We start from the raw sequence: 23947 nt of genomic DNA on the forward strand, positions 1-23947 counted from the left end.
ATGTTCTCTCTCTCTCACACACACACAGATTTTCTCTCTCTCTCTCTGTCTCTCTCTCTCTGTCTCTCTCACACACACACACACACACACACACGTTAAGAACATAGAACACTGCAGCACAGTACAGGCCTTTCGGCCCACAATGTTGTGCCGACATTTTATCCTGCTCTAAGATCTATCTAACCCTTCCCTCCCACATAGCCCCCCATTTTTCTATCGTTCATGTGTCTACCTAAGAGTATCTTAAATGTCCCTAATGTATCTGCCCCCACAACCTCTGCAGGCAGTATGTTCCATGCACCCACCATTCTCTGTGTAAAAAACTTACCCCTGACATCCCCCTTATACCTTCCTCCAATTACCTTAAAATTATGTCCCCTCGTGTTAGCCATTGTCGCACTGGGAAAAAATCTCTGACTGTCTAGTCTATCTATGTCTCTTATCATCTTGTGCACCTCTATCAAGTCCCCTCTCATCCTCCTTCTCTCCAAAGAGAAAAGCCCTAGCTCACTCAACCTATCCTCAAAAGACATGCTCTCCAATCCAAGCAACATCCTGGTAAATTTCCTCTGCACCTTCTCTAAAGCTTCCACATCTTTTCTATAATGAGGTGACCAGAACTGAACACAATACTCCAAGTGTGGTCTGACCAGAGTTCTATAGAGCTGCAACATCACCTCGCGGCTCTTGAATTCAATGCCCTGAGTAATGAAGGCCAACTTCCATACGCCTTCTTAACAACCCTATCGACCTGTGTGGCAACTTTGAGGGATCTATGGATGTGGACCCCAAGATCCCCCTGTTCCTCCACACTGCTAAGAGTCCTGCCATTAACCTTGTATTCTGCCTTCAAATTTGATCTCCCGAAGTGTATCACTTCACACTTATCCAGGTTGAATTCCATCTGCCATTTCTCAGCCCAGCTCTGCATTCTATCGATATCCTGTTGTAATCTACAGCAACCGTCTACACTATCCACAACACCACCAACCTTTGTATCATCAGCAAACTTACTAACCCACCCTTCCACATCCTCACCCAGGTCATTTATAAAAATCACAAAGATCAGAGGTCCCAGAACAGATCCCTGCAGAACACCACTCACCTACCACCAGTCAGAATATGCTCCATCTACCACCACCCTCTGTCTTTGATGGGCGAGCCAATTCTGAATCCACACAGCCAAGTTTCCCTGGATCCCATGCCTCCTGACTTTCTGAATAAGCCTTCCATGAGGAACCGTATCAAACACCTTACTAAAATCCATGTACACCACATCCACTGCTCTACCTTCGTCAATGTGCTTTGTCACAACCTCAAAGAATTCATTCAGGCTTGTGAGGCATGATCTGCCCCTCACAAAGCCATGCTGACTGTCTCTAATCAGCCTATGCTTCTCTAAATGCCCATAAATCTTGTCTCTCAGAATCTTCTCCAGTAATTTTCTCACCACTGAACTAAGACTCACTGGTCTATAATTCCCAGGGTTATCCCTACTCCCTTTCTTAAACAAAGGAACAACATTTACCACCCTCCAATCATCTGGCACTACTCCTGTGGCCAGTGAGGATGCAAAGATCGTCGCCAAAGGCACAGCAATCTCTCTCCTAGCTTCCCGTAATAACCTTGGATATATCCCGTCCGGCCCTGGTGACTTATCTATCCTAATGTTTTTCAATAGTTCCAGCACATCCTCCTTCCTCACATTGACATGTCCTGGCATATCAGCCTGTCGTACGCCATGCTCACAAACGTCAAGGTCTCTCTCTCTGGTGAACACCGAAGCAAAGTATTCATTAAGGACCTCCCCTACCTCTTCCGACTCCAGGCACGTTTCCTTTTTTATCCCTGATCCGTCCTACCCTCACTCTAGTCATCCTCCTATTCTTCACATACGTGTAGAACACCTTGGGGTTTTCCTTGATCCTACTCGCCAAGGACTTCTCATGCCCCCTTCTAGCTCTCCTAAATCCACTCTTAAGCTCCCTCCTGGCTACCTTGTAACTCTCCGGAGCCCTGTCTGATCCATGCTTTCTAAACCTCAGGTAAGCTTCTTTCTTCCTCTTGACAAGATATTCTACATCTCGTGTCAACCACGGTTCCTTCACTCTACCATCCTTATGCTGCCTCAATGGGACAAACTTATCCAGAGCCCCATGCAAGTATTCCTTAAATAACCTTCACATTTCTGCTGTGCACTTCCCCAAGAACATCTGTTCCCAATTTACGCTCCCAAGTTCCTGCCTAATAGCATCATAATTCACCCTCCCCCAATTAAATACTTTCCCATATCGTCTGCTCATATCCCTCTCCAAGGCTATGGTAAAGGTCAAGGAGTTATGGTCACTGTCTCCAAAATGCTCTCCCACCGAGAGATCCGAAACCTGATCAGGCTCATTGCCTAGTACCAGGTCCAGTATGGCCTCTCCTTTAGTCGACCTGTCCACGTACTGTGTCAGGAATCCTTCCTGGACACTCCTAACAAACTCCGTCCCACCTATCCCCTTTACACTAAGGAGGTGCCAATCAATATTGGGGAAGTTGAAATCACCCATGACAACAACCCTGTTATTTTTGCACCTCTCCAAAAATCTGCCTCCCGATCTGCTCCTCGGAGTCTCTGCTGCTATTGGGGGGTCTGTAGAATACTCCCAACAGAGTGACTGCTCATTCCTGTTTCTGACTTCCACCCACACTGACTCAGTGGACAAATCACATAAATATGCACACACACAGATGTTCACAGTCACACACACACACACACACACACACACACACACACACACACACACACACACACACACACACACACACACACACACCTTATGCACTCTTTAGGTTCCTCAAGGGCTGCTGACAACAGTATTCACATCATCTCTCAATGACAGTATTGAAGATTCAGTCTGAATGCAACGGTGTTCCTTGCAACCAATACCATGGGTTCAACAGCACTAGGTGCAGTCCAACCTGGAAAAGCCCAGGAGAATGGGCAGGAAGCCTGCAGAGATCCCTGACAGGGAAACCTACAATGGACCAGCTGGGACCTTTTGGCAAGGAGAACACCGAGATCCTTTAGCAGGAATCAGCTAGGATCCTTGAATAAAGAATTTGTTGGGACACTCCCCTCAGGCAGCAGACCTGCCGGATCCTCTAGTGGGGGACCTGCTGCTACCTTCCAAGTAGGGAATTGACCAGGATTCCCTGGCAGGATCAGCTAGAATCCTTCAAGAAAATCAGCTGGGATCCACCTAGATTGCCAGGCATTCCTATCTCTTCTCCAATATTGCATTGGAATGTTGTAAAAAACACATGGAGATCAGCAGTGAGTGCGAGAGCCTGTGCCACATGGATCGGGAATCACCAACTCTATTTTCTGCCGTGCTATTATGAATCACCATCTGAACAGGCCTTGGGAAAGGGAGGTGGCAGTGGAGGTCTGGTACAGGCTCTTAACAGGATGAAGAATTTGGAGGGGAGATCAGTTCCATCCGTGGGCGAGTCCAGAACAAAGGGGAGAGGGCATAAACCCAAGATAGCCATTAACATCAAATTACAAAGTCAGGAGAAAGCTCCTTCAAGGAGGAAAAGAGAGCCCTGCGATGGACTCCTGACGTGCAATCACTGATGTAATATTCACTGGAAGTTCAGACTGATGCATTGAAGGGGAGATATGATGTGGGAGAGAGGACCGGGAGAAAGAGGTAACCAAAGTAGAAGGTGGTCGTGTGAACCAACAGGGACTGGGATGGCCGAATGGCCATTCCCTGTGTATTCAGGTCAACGCAATTCCAGGCTGCCTGTGACATGACTCACCTCCACACATCTGATTGGGTGGAAGCGACAGTAGGGGTTCAACTCAGCAAACCACGACGCAAGTAATGGCACACTGGCACAGCAAGCAGAACTGCCGCCTCACAGCTACAGGAGCCTCGGTTGCTGTCTGTGTGAAGTTTGCCTGTTCTCCCTGTGATCGAGTGAGTTTCCTCCCACATCCCAAACTCGTGCGTGTTGGTAGCTTAATTGGCCGCTGTGAATTGCCCCTGGTGTGCAGGTGAGTGGTAGAATCTGGGGGAGTTGATGAGAATGTGGGGAGAATAAAATAAGTTAGCAGAGGATGAATGTGAATGGGTGGTTGATGGTCGGCATGGACTCATATCTCTATGACTGGACAATGACCAAACTGCAGCATGAGCTGGATGCCTGATACTCACTTGTTCGGAGGCCCTTGAGTGTTGGCCAGGACGGTGAAGTTGTTCCTCACACTGCGCAAACTTGCCAAGATCTGAGAAGAGAGTAATCAATAAATACCGAGCAGACAGCACAGATTGTACAGTGTAATATTACCCCGACGTGATCCCATCAAACACTCGAGGGCAGGGTTAGCACGAGCTGCATACTGATTAAAGCTCCTTCTGCATTCTCCTTAAAATGCACCTTGGCCTCAACATTAGAACAATCTTTCTTAACTACTGAGACATTTCTCAACTGTAGAGTGTGCTTAAGAAACTTTGAGCATATTAACATAGACCGGAAAAGTAAACACAGGGGAGACCGGGGAGGAGGCAGTGATGAAATGCGTCTGATAACTTATTTGATCCACATATTGCCAGGTTAACGAGGAAGGCAGTATCAATGGGTTGGGTTCTGGGGAATGACTTGAGGCAAGAAACAGGTTTCAGTGGGGAGCTTTTGGAAAGAATGATCACAATAAAATGGTTATGGGTTGAGAAAAGGAGCAAACAAAGGTGGAGACAATGATCTCGTGGCAGGTTGAATTGAAAAGGAATGTGGTTCAGCTGGACAGGAAACAAAGACTTGCATGAGCAATAGGAAGTCAGAAGAGGAGATGGGCTGAATATGGACTAAACTATTAGAACTGGGGTTAGACAAAGAGGATCAAATGCAATCTTTGAATGAAACTAAGTTTAAAATAAAATGGAAGTGCAGGCTCCAAATACAATAATTATTCAGAAGGAATTCAGAAAGTACAAAAAGTTTAACAAGGTTATAAAAGGGGCAAAGACAGAGAATGTGCAAAAGATTTGTGGGAAGATAAAATGAAGCACTAATCTTTGTAAACAAGTAGAGAACAATGGAGAGCCAGGGGCTGATTAGGAAACAAAAGATCTTCTCCTGAAGACAGAGATCACAGCTGAGGTACTTAATGAAGACTTTGCATTTGTCTCCTCTGGTATTGTCACAGCAGAGGAGGAGGGGACAGGTGGGATTCAACCCAGATTACTGAGGGAAAGTAGGGATGGAAATTACATATACTCTGGCCAAAATCTTCACAACCTCCTTGGACACGAGGGTAGTGAGGGAGGGCCGCAGGACTGTAAATGCTATACCACCATTTAAAAGAAGGCAGAGGGCCACAGAGTCATACATATGGTAACGGCCCTTTGGACCATCAAGTCTGCGCTGGCTGTCAAGCACCCATTTACACTAATCCTACACTGGCCTTATTTTGTTCTCCCCACATTCCCATCAACTGCTCCCCAGATTCCACTACTCACATAAATATTACAGGCCATCGACAATGGCCATTTGACCTATCATCCTGCACATCTTGGAATGTGGGAAGAAAATCGAGCACCCAGATGAAACCCACGTAGTCACAGGGAGAACGTGTAGACTCCACACAGACAGCACCCAAGGTCAGGGTTGAATCTGGGTCGCTGGAGCTGTCACTGTGCTGCTCAAGCAGAGGTTTAAACCTGTAACCACAGGCCAGTCGGCCTCAGATCCGTAATAGGGAAAATCTAAGAAACAATGATCTGAGACAAAACTAATGGGCACTTGGGAAAATATGGGTTAATAAATGACAGCCAGACAACTTTTAGGGACTTTCAAAAGACCTTTGAGAAAGTACCACCTACTAGGGTTGCTGACAGAATTGAAGCCTCTGGGATTATAGGGGATGTGGTGAGCTGGCTAAATTACTGAAAGCAGAGAGAAGGCAGCTGTTTTTCAGACGCAGGGGAAATCCTCACGGTGTTCCCCAGGGGTCGGATGTATCTGCTGTCTACAGGCAACACACATGTGGTAAATAGTGAGGAGGTCACAGGCGGGATGAACTGATGACATCCAATGGGTGAAATTTAACACAGAGAAGTGTGAAGTGATGCAGTCAGTGGGAAGAATAAGGAGAAGCAGTTTCAAACACAAGGTGCAAAGTTAAAGGGTTGGTGGAACAAAGACCTGGGGAGAGTGTGGAAGTGAAGGGATAAATTGAGAACTGTTAAGGTATCAAATGGAACCCTTGGCTTTAATAATACGATGGGAGTCAAATACTTCATCCTTCTGAAGGACGAGTGAAACCAAGGTTAAAATAAAATGGACGAGAAGGCTGATATTAGGTTCAAAATATGCAGAATCCAGAACATGCAGAAAACTTAAGAAGGGTACCAGAAGTTCAAAAGACAGAACATGAGAAAAAGATTTGTGGGAAGATAGAAGGGACCATTAATCGTATGTCAACAAGTAGAGTGAAAGGGAACCAGGGGCTGACTGGGGAAGACAGGAGGTCTACTTGTGGAGGCAGTGGGCGCAGCTGAGGGACTGAATGAGAATGTTGCCTTTGTCTCCTCTGGTGAACATGTTAATACAGCAGAGGAAGAGGTGATAGTTGGGGTTCATCCCAGGTTTCTGAGCAAAGGTAGGGGTGAAAGTTACATAAAGTCTGGCCACAAAAATCAAAGAATTTGGAACAGATATTAATTAAAACACTGGTTGGGCTTCAAGGTGCAGTTTTGTGGCTAGTTCTAGACACTGCACTTTGGGAAGGACATCAGAGCCCAGGGGAGATTATTTATTGGGAGGGCCCCAGTTCAGTTCTGTGGGGAAGCACTGGTCCTAAGAGCAGAGCTTCAAGGGGGATTTAGCGGTTTTGACAGAGTCATTAAGCAGAAACTGTTTTCAGTGGCAGATACCCTAGGATACAGACTGAAGATCCCAAGTAAATGCTGAAGATTCCAAGGGGATTGAGGAGTTTCTTTTAACTCAGTAGTTGTTGCAACCCAGAATGGCAGTGAAAGGAGATTCCAAAGGGCTCTAGAAATCCTTGAGAAGGGGAAATGGGGAGAGAGCTAACTGGAGAGTTTTTTCAAAGAGCCAGCACAGCTCCAATGGGCTCAATGGCTTCTTTTGTGCTGTAAGTTCCCATTTTCCACACCAGCCAATCTGAGGCCTGTTGAATGGAAACACAAGAGACTGCAGATGCTGGAATCTGGAGCAATGAACAATCTGCTGGAGGAACTCAGCGGGCTGACAATTCCTTTCCCCCCACAGATGCTGCTCAACCTACTGAGTTCCTCCAGTGGATTGTTTGAGCCCTGTTGAAGATTTGTAGATTTGTACAGTTTACAGATTCTTGTTATACTTGTAGTTCCAATCCCCTGGAACCTATTTGAATAAGAACTAGTCATTAAACCCGTGATCCATACATTCAGCACAGAAAGGTTTCACCCCCCAGATGACAAAGGAACAGCTAGGATCTGGTTTGCAGCCCATTCCACAGCAAACATCCCAGGGTGTGATTTTCGAGGGATTCTTATTTAACTTGTGAGTTTTGTGACAGCGCTGTGGAGACAGAATGAGGAAAAGACAGACTGGAATAAGGTGTTTAACTTTCAACTCACCTGAGCAAAAGGTGTGACGATAAGGTCCTCGGTATGACTGAAAGAAAAAAAACACAGGAGTTGACAACACGGACTGGCAAATTGGTGACAGACCCAGAAATCCCTGCTGATACATCTAAAGTCACAGGCTGTGCACGGGTGAGTGAGAGATAGTGAGAGAATTAAAGATGCTATGTCATAGAAAGGGCAGAGGCAGAGATGAAAGCAAGAGACAGCTAATGGAAATAGAATTGGTTTATTATTGTCACACGTACCCAGGTACAGTGCAAAACTTGTCTTGCATACCATTCATACAGATCAATTCATTACACAGTGCATCGAGGTAGTATAAGGTAAAATAATAACAGAATGCAGAATAACGTGTAACAGCTAGAGAGAAAGTGCAGTGCAGGTAGACAATAAGGTACAAGGTCACAACAAGGTAGATTGTGAGGTCAAGAGTCCATCTTATTGTACTAGGGAATGTTTCTATGAAGCACCTTGGAAGAGTTCACAGATGTAAGTGCAAGTTGTTATCAGCAAGGACGTTGGCTTTGGAAATCATGCCTCAGGAATTCAATTGAGCTTTTTTGAAGTGACCATGAGGATTTACGAGGGGAGGGCAGTAGAGGTTGACTACATGGACTTTAGCAAGGCCTTTGACAAGGTCCCTCATGGTAGGTTGGTCCAGAAGGTTAGAACACATTGGATCCAGGTGAGCTAGCCAACTGGATACAAAATTGGCTTGGTGGTAGGAGGCAGAAGGTGGTAGTGGAGGATTGCTTTTCAGATTGGAGGCCTGTGGTCAGTAGTTTACCATAAGATTGGTGCTCAGTCCCCTGTTGTTTGTCATATATATTGATGATTTGGATAAGGACGTAGATGGCATGATTTGTAAGTTTGCAGATGACACCAAAATTGGTGCCATAGTGGACAGTGAAGAAGGCCATCTAAGGTTACAGCAGGATCTAGATCAACTGCGAAAGTGGGTGGAGGAAAGGCAGATGGAAGTTAACTCAGAGATGTGCGAAGTGTTGCATTTTGGAAAGTTAAACCGGGGCAGGACATCCACATTGAATGGCAGGGCCCTGGGGAGTGTTGTTGAACAGAGACTTAGGGATACAAGTACACATTGTTCCTGAAAGTGGCGACACAGATGACAAGGTGGGAAAGAAGACATATGGCATGCTTGCCTTCATCGGCTGTGGCACGGAGTACAAGAGTTGGGACATCATGTTACAGTTGTACAAAACATTGGTTAGACTATATTTGGAATAGTGTATGCAGTTCTGGTTGCCATGCCGTAGGAAGGATGTGATTAAGCTACACAGGGTGCAGAAAAGATTCAGAAGATTGTTGCCTGGACTAGAGGGCTTGAGTTATAAGGAGAGATCTGATAGGCTGTGAGTGTTTTCCCTGGAGCGAAGGAGACTGAGGGGTGGTCATAGAGGTTTATAAAATCATAGATAGGGTAGATAGTCACAGCACTTTTCCCAGGGTAGAGGAGTCTAAAACTAGATGGCATACGTTTAAGGTCAGAGGGAAAAGATTTAGAGGAGCAAGTTTTCACACAGACAAGTTGCCAGAGGAAGTGGCAGAGGCGGAGACAATTATGTTTAAAAGACATTTGGACAGGTACATGGATACGAAAGGTTTGTAGAGATATGTGTTAAATGCAGGCAAATGTGACTACCTTGGATAGGCATCTTGCTCAGCATAGACGAGTTGGGCCAAAGGGCCTGTTTCCATGGTATATAACTCTATGACACTAAGGACAGAGAAATAAGGAGGCAGATGGGGAAATGGAGAGAGATAGATGGGGAATATATACAGAGGAGACACAAGAGACTGCAGATGCTGGAACGAGGAGTGAAGAAACAAACTGCTAGAGGAACTCAAGTGGGTTAAGCAGCATCTGTGGAGGCAAAGGGATGGTCGACATTTCCGAGAGTGTAGAGGGAAGATAGTCAATATATGGAGGTGAGGGGGAGTGGTATGTAAGAGGTTGATAGACGATAGGTGGAACCAGATGAGGGGGAGACGATGGTCAGATGGAATCAGGTGGGGGAGGGGGATAGGAAAGGTGAACTAAGGGAGAAGGAGCCCAGGTGGATAGGTACATGGGTGATGGGGAGATGGAACCAGGTGGAGGAGGGTGATGAGTCTGGGCAACAAGGTGGGATGGGGGTGGAAAAGTGAATTAAGGGAGAGAGGTCCTGGACGGACTGATGGAAGTGGCAAAGGAACACAGGGGGAATGGGTTACCTGAAATTGGAGAATTCAGTATTCATGACACTGGGTTGTAGGCTGCCCAAGCGGAACATGAGGCATTGTTCTTCCAGTTTGTGTTTGGCCTCACCATGGCAGTGGAGGAAGACGAGGACAGACAAGTCGGTGTGGGAATGGGAAGGGGAGTTGAAATGACATGCAACTGGAAGCTCAAAATGACTGTTGCAGACAGAGTGCAGGTGCTCTGCAAAAAGGTTGCCTGGTTTATCTACAGAGATTTACTCTGGTGATATCAAAGATGAGTGCTTTCATTAGGAGGAGGGACTAGAGTGGATAGCGCTCCCTGCAGGAACAAGGAGATCTGACTCTGTTTAACTGGAGCAATCGGAGGATTTGAGGTGGGCAGAGGAAAGGGGAGCACTCAGAGAATCAGAACAGTGGCCCACAAAGGAACAGAGGAGCAGAAAGCCTCTGGCCCTCGATCCTGTTCTCCACTGAACTACAAGCTGGTGATCCGTATCCCAACCAGAACATCCACCTCCGTTCTGTGACTCATTCAACCCTCACCTGACAAATCTATCATCTGCAGTGTAGAATTTTCATCAACGTTCAGTCTCAGCAGTTTCATGCAGAGACCCAGACTGCCATGGCCCTTTGTGTGAAAAGGGTAACCTGGCTCTAGTTTTAATGTTCTGTGTTCTCATTCTGGTCTCCCCACCTCTCTCTACATCCTCAATCCAATGGCCTTAAGTAGAGTTTTTAGATTTATTCACGAGGGAGAGAGGGAGAGAGGGGGGGGGGGGGGGGGGGGGGGGGGGGGGGGGGGGGGGGGGAGGGGGAGGGGAGAGAGAGAGAGAGAGAGAGAGAGAGAGAGAGAGAGAGAGAGAGAGAGAGAGGGAGGTTGGTTTGGAGGGAGGTTCAGGGAGAGATGGGTTCAGACAGAGAGGGGTTCAGACAGAGAAAGTTCATACAGAAGGAGAGGTTCAGAGAGAGAGGGAGAGGGAGAGGGTCAGAGAGAGGGAGGGAGAGGTTCAGAGAGAGAGAGGGCATTTAGAAGAATGGGGGGTGATATTCAAACATATATGATCCTAAGGAGGCTTAACAGGGTAGAGATTGAAATGTTTTCACTAGTGGGAGAGTCATGAACAAAGGGACATAGTTACAAGATGAAGGGCTGGTCATTTAAAACTGAGGTGTGTAGAAATTTCTTCTCTCGGAGGGGAGTGAATCTCTGGAATTCTCTGCCCCGAGGGTGGAGAAGGCCGGATCATTAAATTAATTTAAGATGGACATAGATAATTATTTGAAATATTGTGGAATTGAGGGCTTTGGGGAAATGGCAGAGAGGAGGGGTTGAGGCCAGTATAGATCAGCCTTGTTCGTACTGAATAGCGGGCAGCTTTGAGGGGCCAGGTGTCCTACTCCTGCTCCTGTTTTCTTGTGTTCATGTGACAGAATGATTGAGATAGTGATGGACTAAATTTGTGAAGTGACTAAACAACGATGGGAACTTTGTGGGTGTGATTTAGGTGTGAAGATTATAAATAGCACCAAACCTCATACTTGCACAGGTCAAGTCAAGTGTCTTGAGCTCTGTATGGTGAGACCTGAGGTTGCACTATCTTCTCCCAACGCCTCAGCACCATTTTCTAGCCGGTGGGACAGCACTTGCCTGGTTCTGTTCTTATCTGTCCAATCGCAGTCAGACCAGCTTCTCTGCATGGCTTGCACAGTTGCATCTGGTGTTCCCCACACACAAGCCTTTGTTCTTATTTTTCATCAACATGGTGCCCTCCGGCAATATCATCAGAACCCACAGCATCAGAGCAGCTCAGAGGCTGTGTGACCTGTCTGCCTTGCCAAAAGGCATAAGTCTCCACTTTCTTAGGTAACAGAAGCGACAATAGTTCTCAGCACCATCCAGGACAAAGGAGACCACTTGCCTGGTATCCCACCTACCACCCTAAACATCCACTCTGTCCACCATACAACAGTGTATGCTGAGATATAGGAACAGAAATATAGGAGTAAACAGAGCCTGCCCTGCCATTGTATGTAATAATGGCTTATTATCCAAAGTCAATGATCCAATTTTCTCCCCATATCCCTTAGCCCTCTGACATATGACACATTCTACCATATCTAGATACTTGCCACCTCCACAGCACTTCCGAAACCTGTGACCTCTGCAGCTGAGAAGGACAACAAGCAGGAGCATGGGAACACCACCACCTGCAGGTTTCCCTCCAAATCACACGCCATCCTGATTTGGAAGTACATTGCCACTCCTTTGTTCTTGCTGGGTCTAAATCCTGGAACATCCTGTCTGACAGCATAATGGGAGTACCTTCACCAGATGGACAGCAGTGGTCTTAGAAGGCAGTTCATCAGTGCTTCTCAAGGGTAAGTAGGAATGGGAAATAAATCCTGGCCTTGGGAGCGATGTCCAGATCCCAAGAAATGAATAAAAAGTCCCTTTCCACCGATGACTCTGTCTGGCGCTAGATCCCGCGCTATATCAGCAGAAATTCCCTACGAACATTAGGGAAGACCAATACACCGCCTTGGTCTGTGGTACAAACTCCAGCCCCTTCCCACGCACTCCATCCTCCTCCCTGGAAACTCCTTGAAGCTTAATGACAGCCTCGGTGCTGAGGCTGACCCCGAGATCACCACAAATCCATGCTGTCAAGAAGGTCGATACTTCCAGTCTCATCTCATCCGCTGTTGAAACCCTCATCCCAGCCTTTGCATCCTTTGTTCTCTTCTCCATAACTTTGAGATCATCCAGACTCTGCTGCCCGCACCCTAACGTCCACTCACCCATTCTTCCTGACTTACACTGGCTCCTGTTTAAACAATGCCTCGATTGTGAAACATTTGTCCCTGCTTTTACATCTCTCTAGGATATTCTAATTGCTCATAAACCTCTTAATATTAATTGACAGATGTCCTAGCTATCTATCAAGCCTTGGCTGCAAAAATGACCTCCTGTTTTTCTTTTGGTTCAAATTATTTTGGTTTCTGTGGTACAATGGGGAATGTTTAAACATTTGGTATGGTTTGTGAGAAACCTTTGATCAGGCTTGATAACAGCGCAGACTCAATTTATTACCATAAATGTCATCCATCCTGCCCTTAGTTTGATCAAATTGAATTCATATTGTTAACAGTCGTAGTCATAGAGTCTCGCAGCACAGAAACAGACCCTTCGGTCCATCACATCCATGCTGACCATTAAGACCTCAGGTAGTACCACCATTGGTAGTATCTACAGGATATGTTTTTCTTGTGAATGCTGCTTATCTGATGCTATGTGCCTGTAATGATGCTGGAAGTAAGTTTTCCATTGCACCTGTGTGTACATGTACTTGTGCAATATGACAATACTTTGACTTTGAAATACCCATCTATGTTAATCCCACTTATCAACACTTGGTCAGCAGCCTATGTCTTGGCCATTCAAATGCTCATCTTTCTCTAATGAGAAATTCTTCGGGCAGTTTGAGCAGGAGCTTCAGAATATCTGTGCCAGAGGCAGGCTGTTCCTGGGGAGCTGAATGCTGTTAAAAGACTTCAACATACGGACCAGCTGGTCCATGTAGAAAACTGGACACACCTCAGAACAGGAAAAATTATTCTGAGGTTGAGATAGAAAGTGGACAATGGGAAATAAAGATCAGAGCCAGGCAAGATCTGTGGAAAAAGAAATAGTGTGAACATTTCGGGTCAGTGATCTGATGAAGGATCACCACATGAAATGTTATTTCTCTCTCCAAAGACACTGGTTCACAGCTGAGCACTTCCAGCACTTTCTGGTTTATATCAATTTCCAGTATCTGGAACACATTACATTACTTTTGTAAGGAAGAAAGCTCTGTCGACAGGAAGTACTTGCTGATGTAAAGCAGAGATCTAGAGGGAGAAAGAACAAGAGATCAAGAAAGAGGGAGATGGAGAGATGAAGAAAGAGAAAGAGATCAAGGGAGAGACAGAGAGGGAGAAAGGGAGAAGGAGCAACATAAGGGAATGGGGGATGATGAAACTTCTGTGAAGTGGGTGAAAGATAAGAGAGACGGAGTGGGAGGAGAGATGGGTGGGGGCAAAAAGGAAGGGACTACAGTCATTAGAGAGAGAGAGAGAGAGAGAGAGAGAGAGAGAGAGAGAGAGAGCGAGAGCAAGAGCGAGAGAGAGATTTAATGAAAGACATGGGGACAGAGAGAATTATGACAGAACAAGACAGAAAGAGAGAGTGCGATAAAGATAAAGATAGCATGAGGGCAAGAGAAATAGTGTGCGAGAGAAACAGAGAGAGAGAGAGAGGAAAGGGTGCCTGAGAAGTGAGGGGGAAGGGGGGTAGGAGGGGTGTGTGGCGGAGAGAAGGGGCACGTGGGGGGGAGGGAGCGTGGCATGGAGAGGGGCTGGCAGGGAGAGGGGTTTGGCAAGAGAGGGAGAGAGAGAGGTTGGTGGGGAGAGAAGGGGGAGAGGGGTTGGTGAGAGATGGTGGTGGGGAGAGGTGGGAGAGGTGGAGTGAGGGAGAGGGAGGAAGAGAGAGTGGGTGGGGAGAGAGGGAGAGGGATAGAGAGAGAGGGGAGGGGGAGGGAGAGGAAGGGAGGGAGAGGAAGGGAGGGAGAGGGGGAGGGAGAGGGGGAGGGAGAGAAAAAGAAGGTGCCCCAGAGAGAACGAGGGGGTGTCTGAGAGAGAGCACGAGCATGTCTGAGAGAGATGAGAGAGTGGGTGGAGACGCAAGGGACAGCAGATGTTGGAATCTGGAGCAAAAAAAAGTTGTTGGTGAAGCCCAGTGGGTCAGACAGCCCTCCACAGATACGGCTTGGAGAAGGAGAGGGTGTCTGCGTGACAGAGAGAGAGAGTGAGAGAGCGAGAAAGAGAAATAATATAACTGTAGCTGTGGAGGTGGGTGAGGTTCTCAATGAGTACTTCTCTTCAGCATTCACCAAGGAGGGGGTCCTTGATGACGCAGAGGACAGTGTTGGTAAGGTTAATGTTCTAGAGCATGTAGATATCAAGAGAGAGGATGTGTTGGAGTTGTTATAAAATATTAGGACAGATAAGTCCCTGGGGCCTGACAGGATATTCCCCAGGCTGCTCCGCGAAGCGAGGGAGGAGATTGCTGAACTGTTGGCTAGGATCTTTGAGTCCTCGTTGTCCACGGGAATGGTACCAGAGGATTGGAGGGTGGAAAATGTTGTCCCCTTATTCAAAAAAGGTAGTAGGGATAGTCCAGGGAATTACAGACCAGTGAGCCTTACGTATGTGGTGGGCAAGCTGTTGGAAAGGATTCTTAGAGATAGGATCTATGAGCATTCAGAGAATCATGGACTGATTAGGGACAGTCAGCATGGATTTGTGAAGGGAAGATCATGTCTCACAAGCCTGATAGGATTCTTTGAGGAGGTGACCAGGAAGATTGATGAGGGTAGCGCAGTACATGTGGTCTACATGGATTTTAGTAAGGCATTTCACAAGGTTCCACATGGTAGGCTTCTTCAGAAGGTCAGAGGGCAAGGGATCCAGGGAGGCTTGGCCGTGTGGATTCAGAATCGGCTTACCTGTAGAAAGCAGAGGGTTGTGGTGGAGGGAGTGCATTCAGATTGGAGGGCTGTGACTAGTGGTGTCCCACAAGGGGCGGTTCTGGGACCTCTACTTTTTGTGATATTTATTAATGACTTGGATGAGGGGGTAGAAGGGTGGGTTAGCAAGTTTGCAAATGACACAAAGGTCAGAGGTGTTGTGGATAGTGTGGAGGACTGTAGGAGATTGCAGAGGGATATTGATAGGACGCAGAGCTGGGCGGAGAAGTGGCAGATGGAGTTCAATCCGGAAAAGTGCGAGGTGGTACAATTTGGAAGGACAAACTCCAAGGTGGAGTACAAGGTTAATGGCAGGATTCTGGGTAGTGTGGAGGAGCAGAGGGATCTAGGGGTTCATGTCCACAGATCACTGAAAGTTGCCTCGCAGGTGGATAGGGTAGTTAAGAAAGCTTATGGGATGTTAGCTTTCACAAGTCGGAGGATCGAGTTTAAGAGCCGCGAGGTAATGATGCAGCTCTACAAAACTCTGGTTAGACCACAGTTCTGGTTAGAACTGTGTCCAGTTCTGGTCGCCTCATTATAGGAAGGATGTGGAAGCATTGAAAAGGGTGCAGAGGAGATTTACCAGGACGCTGCCTGGTTTGGAGAGTAAGGATTATGAGGAGAGACTAAGGGAGCTAGGGCTTTACTCTTTGGAGAGAAGGAGGATGAGGGGAGACATGATAGAGGTGTACAAAATAATAAGAGGAATAGATATAGTAGACAGCCAGCGCCTCTTTCCCAGGGAACCAATGCTCAATATAAGAGGGCATGACTTTAAAGTAATGGGTGGGAGGTTCAAGGGAGATATCAGAGGGAGGTTTTTCACCCAGAGAGTGGTTGGTGCATGGAATGTGCTGCCTGGGGTAGTGGTGGAGGCAGGTACACTGGTCAAGTTCAAGAGATTGTTAGATAATCATATGGAGGAATTTAAAATAGGGGGATATGTGGGAGGAAGAGGCTAGCTAGTCTTAAGCGAGGTTTAAAGGTCAGCACAACATGGGTGGGCTGAAGGGCCTGTATTGTGCTGTATTGTTCTATGGTAGAAACATGTACTCACACATCACTGGTTACGGAGGAATTTCGTGACATCGTTTTGGGTGATATGTCGTAATCACTGTCTGACCGGTACAGGAACGACTCCCGACGCTGGCTCTGGGGGAAGGTAGGGTGAAGAACCAGTCCTGGACTTGCTTGTGCGTCCATTGGGCTCCGAGCCGGAGATGGGCCATTCTCAACATCGAAACTGTGGCAAAAAAAGAGGACGTGGTTGTTAGTCATCCAGATTTCCCAACAAGTGATTGAGCACTTGGAAAGATAATGGATTCCTTTTCATATTTCTTTTCCCTTCCTTTAAGGTTCCGACTCTCCCTGTGGTGGAACTACTCTCCCCTGTCATAGGGGACTGGAGCACAAGGAGGTGGAAGTTATGCCGATGCTATATAGAGCTTTGTTGGACCACTCCTGGTGTTCATTGAGTAGTTCTGGGCAACATACGTTGGGAAGGATATATTGGCCTTGGAGGAAGCATGGTGCAGATTCACCAAATGAGCTATGAGGACAGATTACATAAATCAGGATTGTATTTCCTGGAATTTACAGTTGCTCAATCAAAACTTTTAGATATTGAGAGGAATTGATATGGTGGATGGGGAGAAGCCATGGGGCAGGTTGAGCCCAAATTCCAGACTCGTGTTGTTCTCCAGAAATACTGTGAGTCGCAGTAGCTTAACCCCCAAATTCCTAATCTTGAATGTTACCCTCATCTCCTCACCTCACGGGCTTTGGCAGTCATGGAGGTAGCAATGAGCTGCGTCCGGTCTTGGGGCCCCTGTGTGAGGGCTCCAGCAGTGGAGACTGTGGAGTGAACAAACTCAAACTCCCCACTGGCCATGGGACCACGGTAAGAAAGCTCAAGACATGCCTTTGAGCAACTGGTGACAATCAATGTACTTCAGCTCATTTGATGCTTGTCCTGGTTAAAATAACACAGCACAACATAAATACAACAACCACTTGCATTTATATAGTACCTATAACAGTGAAATATTGCAAGGCGTCATATTGTCTGATTGTGCTTTCTGTGTTTACACTGGCTCTGGTGAGACAGAGGCAGAGAATTCAGTCAGAAACATAATCCAGCGTACACCTCATTCCAAGCTCACTCTTTCAGAACCTGTAATTCCGAGGTTCCCCGCCCAGTAATGGGCATTGTCGCACTGAGACTGTGTCTCAATACACATTCTTGCGGTAGATGTGGGTAATCAGCGTCTGGAAGCAGCAATTTCCGTAAGTTGTCTGCACAAACATTCTAACACAGATCGGCTTCACGTTCAACCTCAGGCAGCTTGGTCAGTGTCTGATCCTGTGTCACAGGGTCCTCCTGCCTGGGTGCTAATTGCAGCTTTTTGGGATGTCAGTTACTTTAGAGCACAACAGAGGAGCTCCAAGTCTGACTCCCACTTTTCATTTTGTAAAGAATGAAACAGGTGAGCTCGGCACTCCACATCTGAACTGTAAGCTGGTCAGTCAGCAGTCAGTGCCACTGGGCCAAAACATCTACTGTAGTTCCGCTATCTTGTAATATCCAACACTCTGCCCAATCAATCCCAGGACTCCTGACACTCCACCCAACCAATCCCACAACACCTAAGGCTCCACCTGACCAATCCCAGGACTCCTGACACTCCACCCAACCAATCCCACAACACCTAAGGCTCCACCTGACCAATCCCAGGACTCCTGACACTCCACCCAATCAATCCCACGACTCCCGACACTCCGCCCAACCAATCCCCACAACTCCTGACACCCCAAGGATCTGGCAATCTGCTGATGAATTTTGTCATCAGTGTCTGCCTTCAACTTTCACATGAACCTTCTCTGCAAAGGCAGACATTGATGATGACATTCACCTTCAATGTGATGCCACAGCTGAGGAAATGGGTGTTTGAAGATCACAATGTCCCACCCAGTACAAAGCTCACAGTCTGCCCTCCTATATGTTTTTGGGTCCTGGATTGCCTACAGCAAGGCACTGCAGAGATACCATCAATGCTGTTCCAACAAAATACACCAAATGAATTAGAGAGCTCAGCAAATCATTGTCAGCATCCTCTCCCTGGCCAAAATCCCCAGCAGCGAGGCCATAATTATACTCAGATGGCTCCACTGGGCAAGCCACAGCACTTGCATGCCCGAAACCAGACTCCCGAAACAGACAGTCTGTTCTGAGCTCTGTCTTAGCACGACATTACCAGCCAGACTGAAGAGAAGATTCAAGGACGTACTCAGAGCCTCTCTGAACAATGCAATATCCCCACCAACTCCTGGGAATCCCTGGCCCATGACCGCACAAGATGGAGAAGGAACACTCAGGATGGTACTGAGAATCTCGAGTCCATTGGGTGGGAGTAGACAGTAGGCCAGTATAAACGATGAAAGGAGCACCGTCTCTCAAGCTGCCCATCTACAGCCCCCAACCCTCACCAAGCACCCTCTGCCCCACCTGTGGCAGACTTTGCAGTTCCCACATCAGTCAGCTCAGGCTTTCAAGATATTTTTTCCAAGGGGCTTGTTGTGGACTTTTACTATTGGTGGGCAGGTTGACAGAATACCTTTGTTTTATGGATGTTTAGTGTTAGCTTCGTTTGCTTTAGAGAGAGAATTGACATTAACCTGGAGCTGGCCTCTACATTTGTGAGTACGCAATTGTTGGAATTGGAATTGGTTTGGAATTGGTTTATTACTGTCAGTTATACCGAGGTACAGTGAAAAACTTGTCTTGCATACCGTTCACACAGATCAATTTATTACACAGTGAATAAGTACAAGGTAGTACAAGGTAAAATAATACAGAACGCTGTCACGAATCAGCAACAAAAGAAACACACTGAGCATGATTCAGTGTTAAAACTATTTTATTAATTACTACTTATGATAATACGTAAAATAAAAGTAAAAATGTTAGTATGTTAGAATTCAAAAATGTTAAACCTCGAACATTAACCCCAAAACTAAACTCGTCGTGTGTGTGTGTGACAAAGTCCAAAACTCCAAGTTCCGGAATGGTTCTTAAAGTTCAGTTCTGCAAGCCATAAGGTGAAACATGAGCAAGGGCTTCTTCAACAACCACCGTTGTCTGAAGATAAGACGTAGATGTAGAAAAACAGAGAGAGAGTACATACGAAATCCAAATGTTCCACGATGGAACCCAAATGACACTCCAGTGTTTACTCGGTAGTGACTTCCTCACCCCGAAAAGCATCCGAATCGTGGTCGTCCACACACAAATACCTGTTTCCTTCTACAGGTCAGCAACAAAGTGAACTCCACCGGATTACTTCCAATTTCCATACATGGATTTCAGTGGCAAACACAGTTATTGTTTCTCATCCATCGATAGAGAAAACTAGCAGGCTGGTGTCTCTCTCCCTTCTCTCTCTCTTCTTCTTCTTCCTCTTCTTCTTACTTCTTCAACCACCGTCATTACGTCCTTTATCTTCTATTGACGTAAGCACGCCCCACACACACATATACACACACACTCTCTATCTTAAAGGGACTTTCACTGAGTCCATAACAACGCAGAATAAAGTGTAACAGCTACAGAGAAAGTGAAGTGCAAGTAGACGATAAGGTGCAAGGTCATAACGAGGAAGATTATGACCGTTGTTTGCATAAAGTTGGGTGACCTTGGTTCTGATGTGGAGGTTACATTGACCAGCTCCACCTGAGCACAAAGCCTGTTGGAGGTGGAGTGCAACACCATGGCGATAAAAATTGGGAAAAGTGTTGGAGTCATGAGGCAGCCTTGTTTGATAAGTCTTCACTGAGACTGGGTCTGTGGTGGACCCACGGGTTGGGATCAGGGCTTGCCTGTCTTCATAAAGCATTCATAAGGTGGAGATGAATTTCTGCAGGCAAAATTTGAGAAGGATGTTTGTCAATCCTTCTCGACTGACAGAGTCTAAGAAGTCAAGAAAGGCCATGTATAGTGGTCAATGCTGCTGCCTACATTTTTCTGGAGATGATGCACAGTGAAGGTCACATCCATTGTGCCTGGATGGAATCTACCCTGCGATTTGAGGAGCAGCTCTTTAGCCACTGAGAGGAGATGGCTGAGGAAGAGCCTGGTGATGACTTTCCTTATGGCAGATAGCAGGGACAATCTCTGTAGTTACCACAGTCGAATTTGCCTCCTTTCTTGAACGTGGTCAAGATTACTGCATCTTTGAGGTCTCCTGGCATGTCCTCTTCTTCCCACATCTAGAATTTGAGGCAGAAGTCCCAGATCAAGAAGATAACACTGTGAATCTGTGGCAGAAGGTCCTCTCCACCAAATGTTAAACACCAGAAGGGCTACCCTCTGCTTCCAACACCTTTCTGCTCCCCAATTCGCATAAGGCCTTCCTGACTTCCTGTCAGACAGGACCAGCAGCAAGGTTTGACTGGATAGTCTGTGGTAAGATGAAGTCAAAGGTGCTCACATCCAGGACAAGCGAAGTTGAGGAGATCTTTGAAATGCTCCTTCCAGCTGGCACTGACAGCCTCTCCGTTCTTGATAAGTTTGCCTCAACCTTTGCCTCTCAGTGGTTTGGGTCCTTGAGTGTTCGAGCCTCAGATGGCTTCGATGTATTGAAGAATCTGCACACGTCCTGGTTATCAGCAAGTCACGGGACCTCCTGCATTCTTTCCACCCACCATCAGTTGTTATGGTTTCCTGTTGGGGCTCGGCCTTCAGGTGTCTGTTGAGCTGTTTCTTTTCCTTTGATGCATGGTGGAGTTTTCCAATTCAAGAGCACCTTGTGCTTGAAATTAATTACCTCCTGATCATTTTTATCGAACTAGTTGTGAGTGTTTTCTGGAAGAGAAGCCAAGAGTCTCTTCACTGGTGCTATTCACAGCTGACCAGTACAGTCTTGACGTTGGGGATGCTCTGCAGCTTCAGTTGTTTGGAGTCAGCAGGTTGCCTAGAGCCACTGTCTGAGGACAGCTATCTTTGTGGTGGTTCTTGAGATGTTCAGCATTGATTTTCTTACAGCTGATGTGGACCTCCTTGAGTCTCCTGCTTGAATGCTGCTTGGTTCAGGCTTGTTGCCCTGTCTTATGCTTGTCTCTCTGGCAAAAGAAGGTTTTGGCTTTAACAAGACCCTGCTCTGAGCATTGTGTCAGGAGTTAGACTCTTAGATTCCCCTACTCCCAGACTGCCAATCATCCCCTTCCAGATTTCAGCATCTTTCCTCGTCCTGGCACTGAAGTCACCCAGAAGGATGGGGTTGTCTCGCTCTGGGATGCATGCAAGGGCTTTTTCAAGTTCAGGGTTGCCACATTCAATCCTACCATCCCAAAATCCCCCACACTCTGCCCTGACATCCCAAAGTACCTGATAATCAACTCTGCCATCACATCATAGCCGACACTCAGCTCCATAACCCCACAATAGCCAAACCAGACTCGCTCCCGCTACAATTCCCAGCACTCTCCTTTCCATTCCAAAATACTCAACATTCACCCTTGCTCTCCCACAACACCTAGCACTGAGCCCTGCCATCCCATAATACTCAGGACTTAGCTCCACCACCCCATAATACTCAAAACTGCCATCCCAACAAGCCAGTCCTCCCTTTCCACTCTTTATGACCACCCTGTTTTCCTGAAGCAAAGGTGTAGGTCACTGAGACCTTGAATGACTGGCTGAAGTCCTACTTCTGGTGAAGTTCTGGCAAAGACAAACCCAGGTTATCTGGCATGTGGTATTTATCCACCTTACTGTTACAAACACAGTTTTGTAACTTTCGATGTGTCTTAACCCACATCACACTTTGCTCTGACATTGGGAGTGGTAATTGCCCCACAGGCTTTAATATCTCTACTGTCATCCAGGGATCAAACAACAACCTTTTCCTCAATGTTAGCAAAACAAAAGAGCTGGTCATTGACTTCAAGAAGGGGCGTGGGGCACATGCTCCTGTTTACATCAGTGGCGCTGAGGTTGAGAGGGTAGAGGGCTTCAAGTTCCTAGGAGTAAACGTTACCAATAGCCTGTCCTAGTCCAACTACGTAGAAGCCACAGCCAAGAAAGTGCATCAGTACCTCTACATCTCAGCACATCACAAAAACCAGCCTCCCATCCATGGACTCTGTCTGCACTTCTCGCTGCCTCGGTAAAGCAGCCAACATAATCAAAGACCCCACCTGCCCCAGATATTCTCTTTTCTCCCCACCCCATCAGGCAGAAGATACAAAAGCCCGAAAGCACATATCACCAGATTCAAGGACAGTTTCTATCCCGCTGTTAAAAGACTATTGAACAGTCTCCTTGTACGATAAGATGAACTCTTGACCTCACAATCTACCTCATTATGACCTTTCACATTATTGTCTACCTGCACTGCACTTTCTCTGTACCTGTTACACTTTATTCTGCATTCTGTTATTGTTTTCCCTTCTACTACCTCAATGTACTGATGTGATGAAATGGTCTGTAATGGATGGCATGCAAAATTTTTCACTGTACATCAGTATATGTGACAATAATAAATCAATTTACCAATTAAATCTAGACTTTGATGCTTAGAATTCCTGTACCACCTCAGCAATGGATGCAGCTAAATGGGGCAATTCAGCTGTGTGTTTAAACAAATAATCTGAAGGCCAACAATGAGCATTATTGGGTATTCCTTGCATAGACACATTCTCTAAATACCCCCTATCACATACCTCACAGAAGGAGATGAGGCCTGGAAGACATCAGCTACAATCATATTGAATGGCAGGGCAGGTTTGAGGGGCCGAGTGGCCTACTCCTCTTATTTTCTTATGCTGATATACTCCCTTTGACTCATCCAACCCACCCACCACCTTCTCTGCAATTAAAATTATCCTTTTTATTTCTCTTTCTCGGTTCTGATGAAGTGTTTTCAACCTGAAACGTTAACCCGTTTGCTTTCCACTGATGCTGCCTGATCCACTGTTTCCAGCATTTTCTGTTTCTATTCCGGATTTGTGTCATCCGCTGTTTTATTTTTGATTTTCAGCCCTGTATGATTTTATGCACACAATATCAGGTGATGAGCTGCTGTTCAGAGGTTGAAGGAAAGTCCCGTTACTGTATATGCTCCCTGAATTAACACAGGAGCCACGTTATCAGATTGTGTAGGATGCGAGTTAGAAGTTCGAATGACTAAAATTGGAAAATCAATGAAGCTGTTTTCACTCAATTACAAAACACTTAAACTCTCTCCACAGGCAGGAAATCAACAACACTTTCTCGACTCCCTTAACACCAGTGAACCTGGGGGTAGGCTCCAAGGTACCACCTTCTCCATAAGGTTGTAGCTGTTTCTTTATATATCAATGCATTGAGAATGTGAGGCAAGGTCAACCTTGCCTGAGCAAACCCTCAGAACTGCTGAGATTCAGCCAAATACGTAATGGACCACAGCTTACCAAATTAGACTACTCCTGGATCTCAATTAGATCACAAATCAGTTGCTGGAGTTCAGA

At 46.4% G+C, this 23947-nt stretch overlaps 1 protein-coding gene across 7 annotated transcripts in view; it reads right to left on the minus strand.

Annotated features, from left to right (window-relative positions):
- Positions 1-23947, minus strand: part of pde4a (phosphodiesterase 4A, cAMP-specific) — a 282023-nt gene that overhangs the window by 46905 nt on the left and 211171 nt on the right. For 6 of the 7 annotated variants that reach the window (XM_052042270.1, XM_052042267.1, XM_052042268.1 and 3 more), the window contains 3 exons: positions 16500-16685; positions 7641-7677; positions 4212-4282 (listed from right to left, as the gene is read on the minus strand). In XM_052042270.1, coding sequence (XP_051898230.1) covers positions 4212-4282; positions 7641-7677; positions 16500-16685 — 294 coding nt within the window. Of the gene's footprint in view, positions 1-4211; positions 4283-7640; positions 7678-16499; positions 16686-17213; positions 17325-23947 lie in introns of those variants that run through there. The other variant, XM_052042273.1, reaches the window with a different exon arrangement.

This window comes from Pristis pectinata, chromosome 31 (genome assembly GCF_009764475.1).
Source record: "Pristis pectinata isolate sPriPec2 chromosome 31, sPriPec2.1.pri, whole genome shotgun sequence".
Classification (NCBI taxonomy): Eukaryota; Metazoa; Chordata; class Chondrichthyes; order Rhinopristiformes; family Pristidae; genus Pristis; species Pristis pectinata.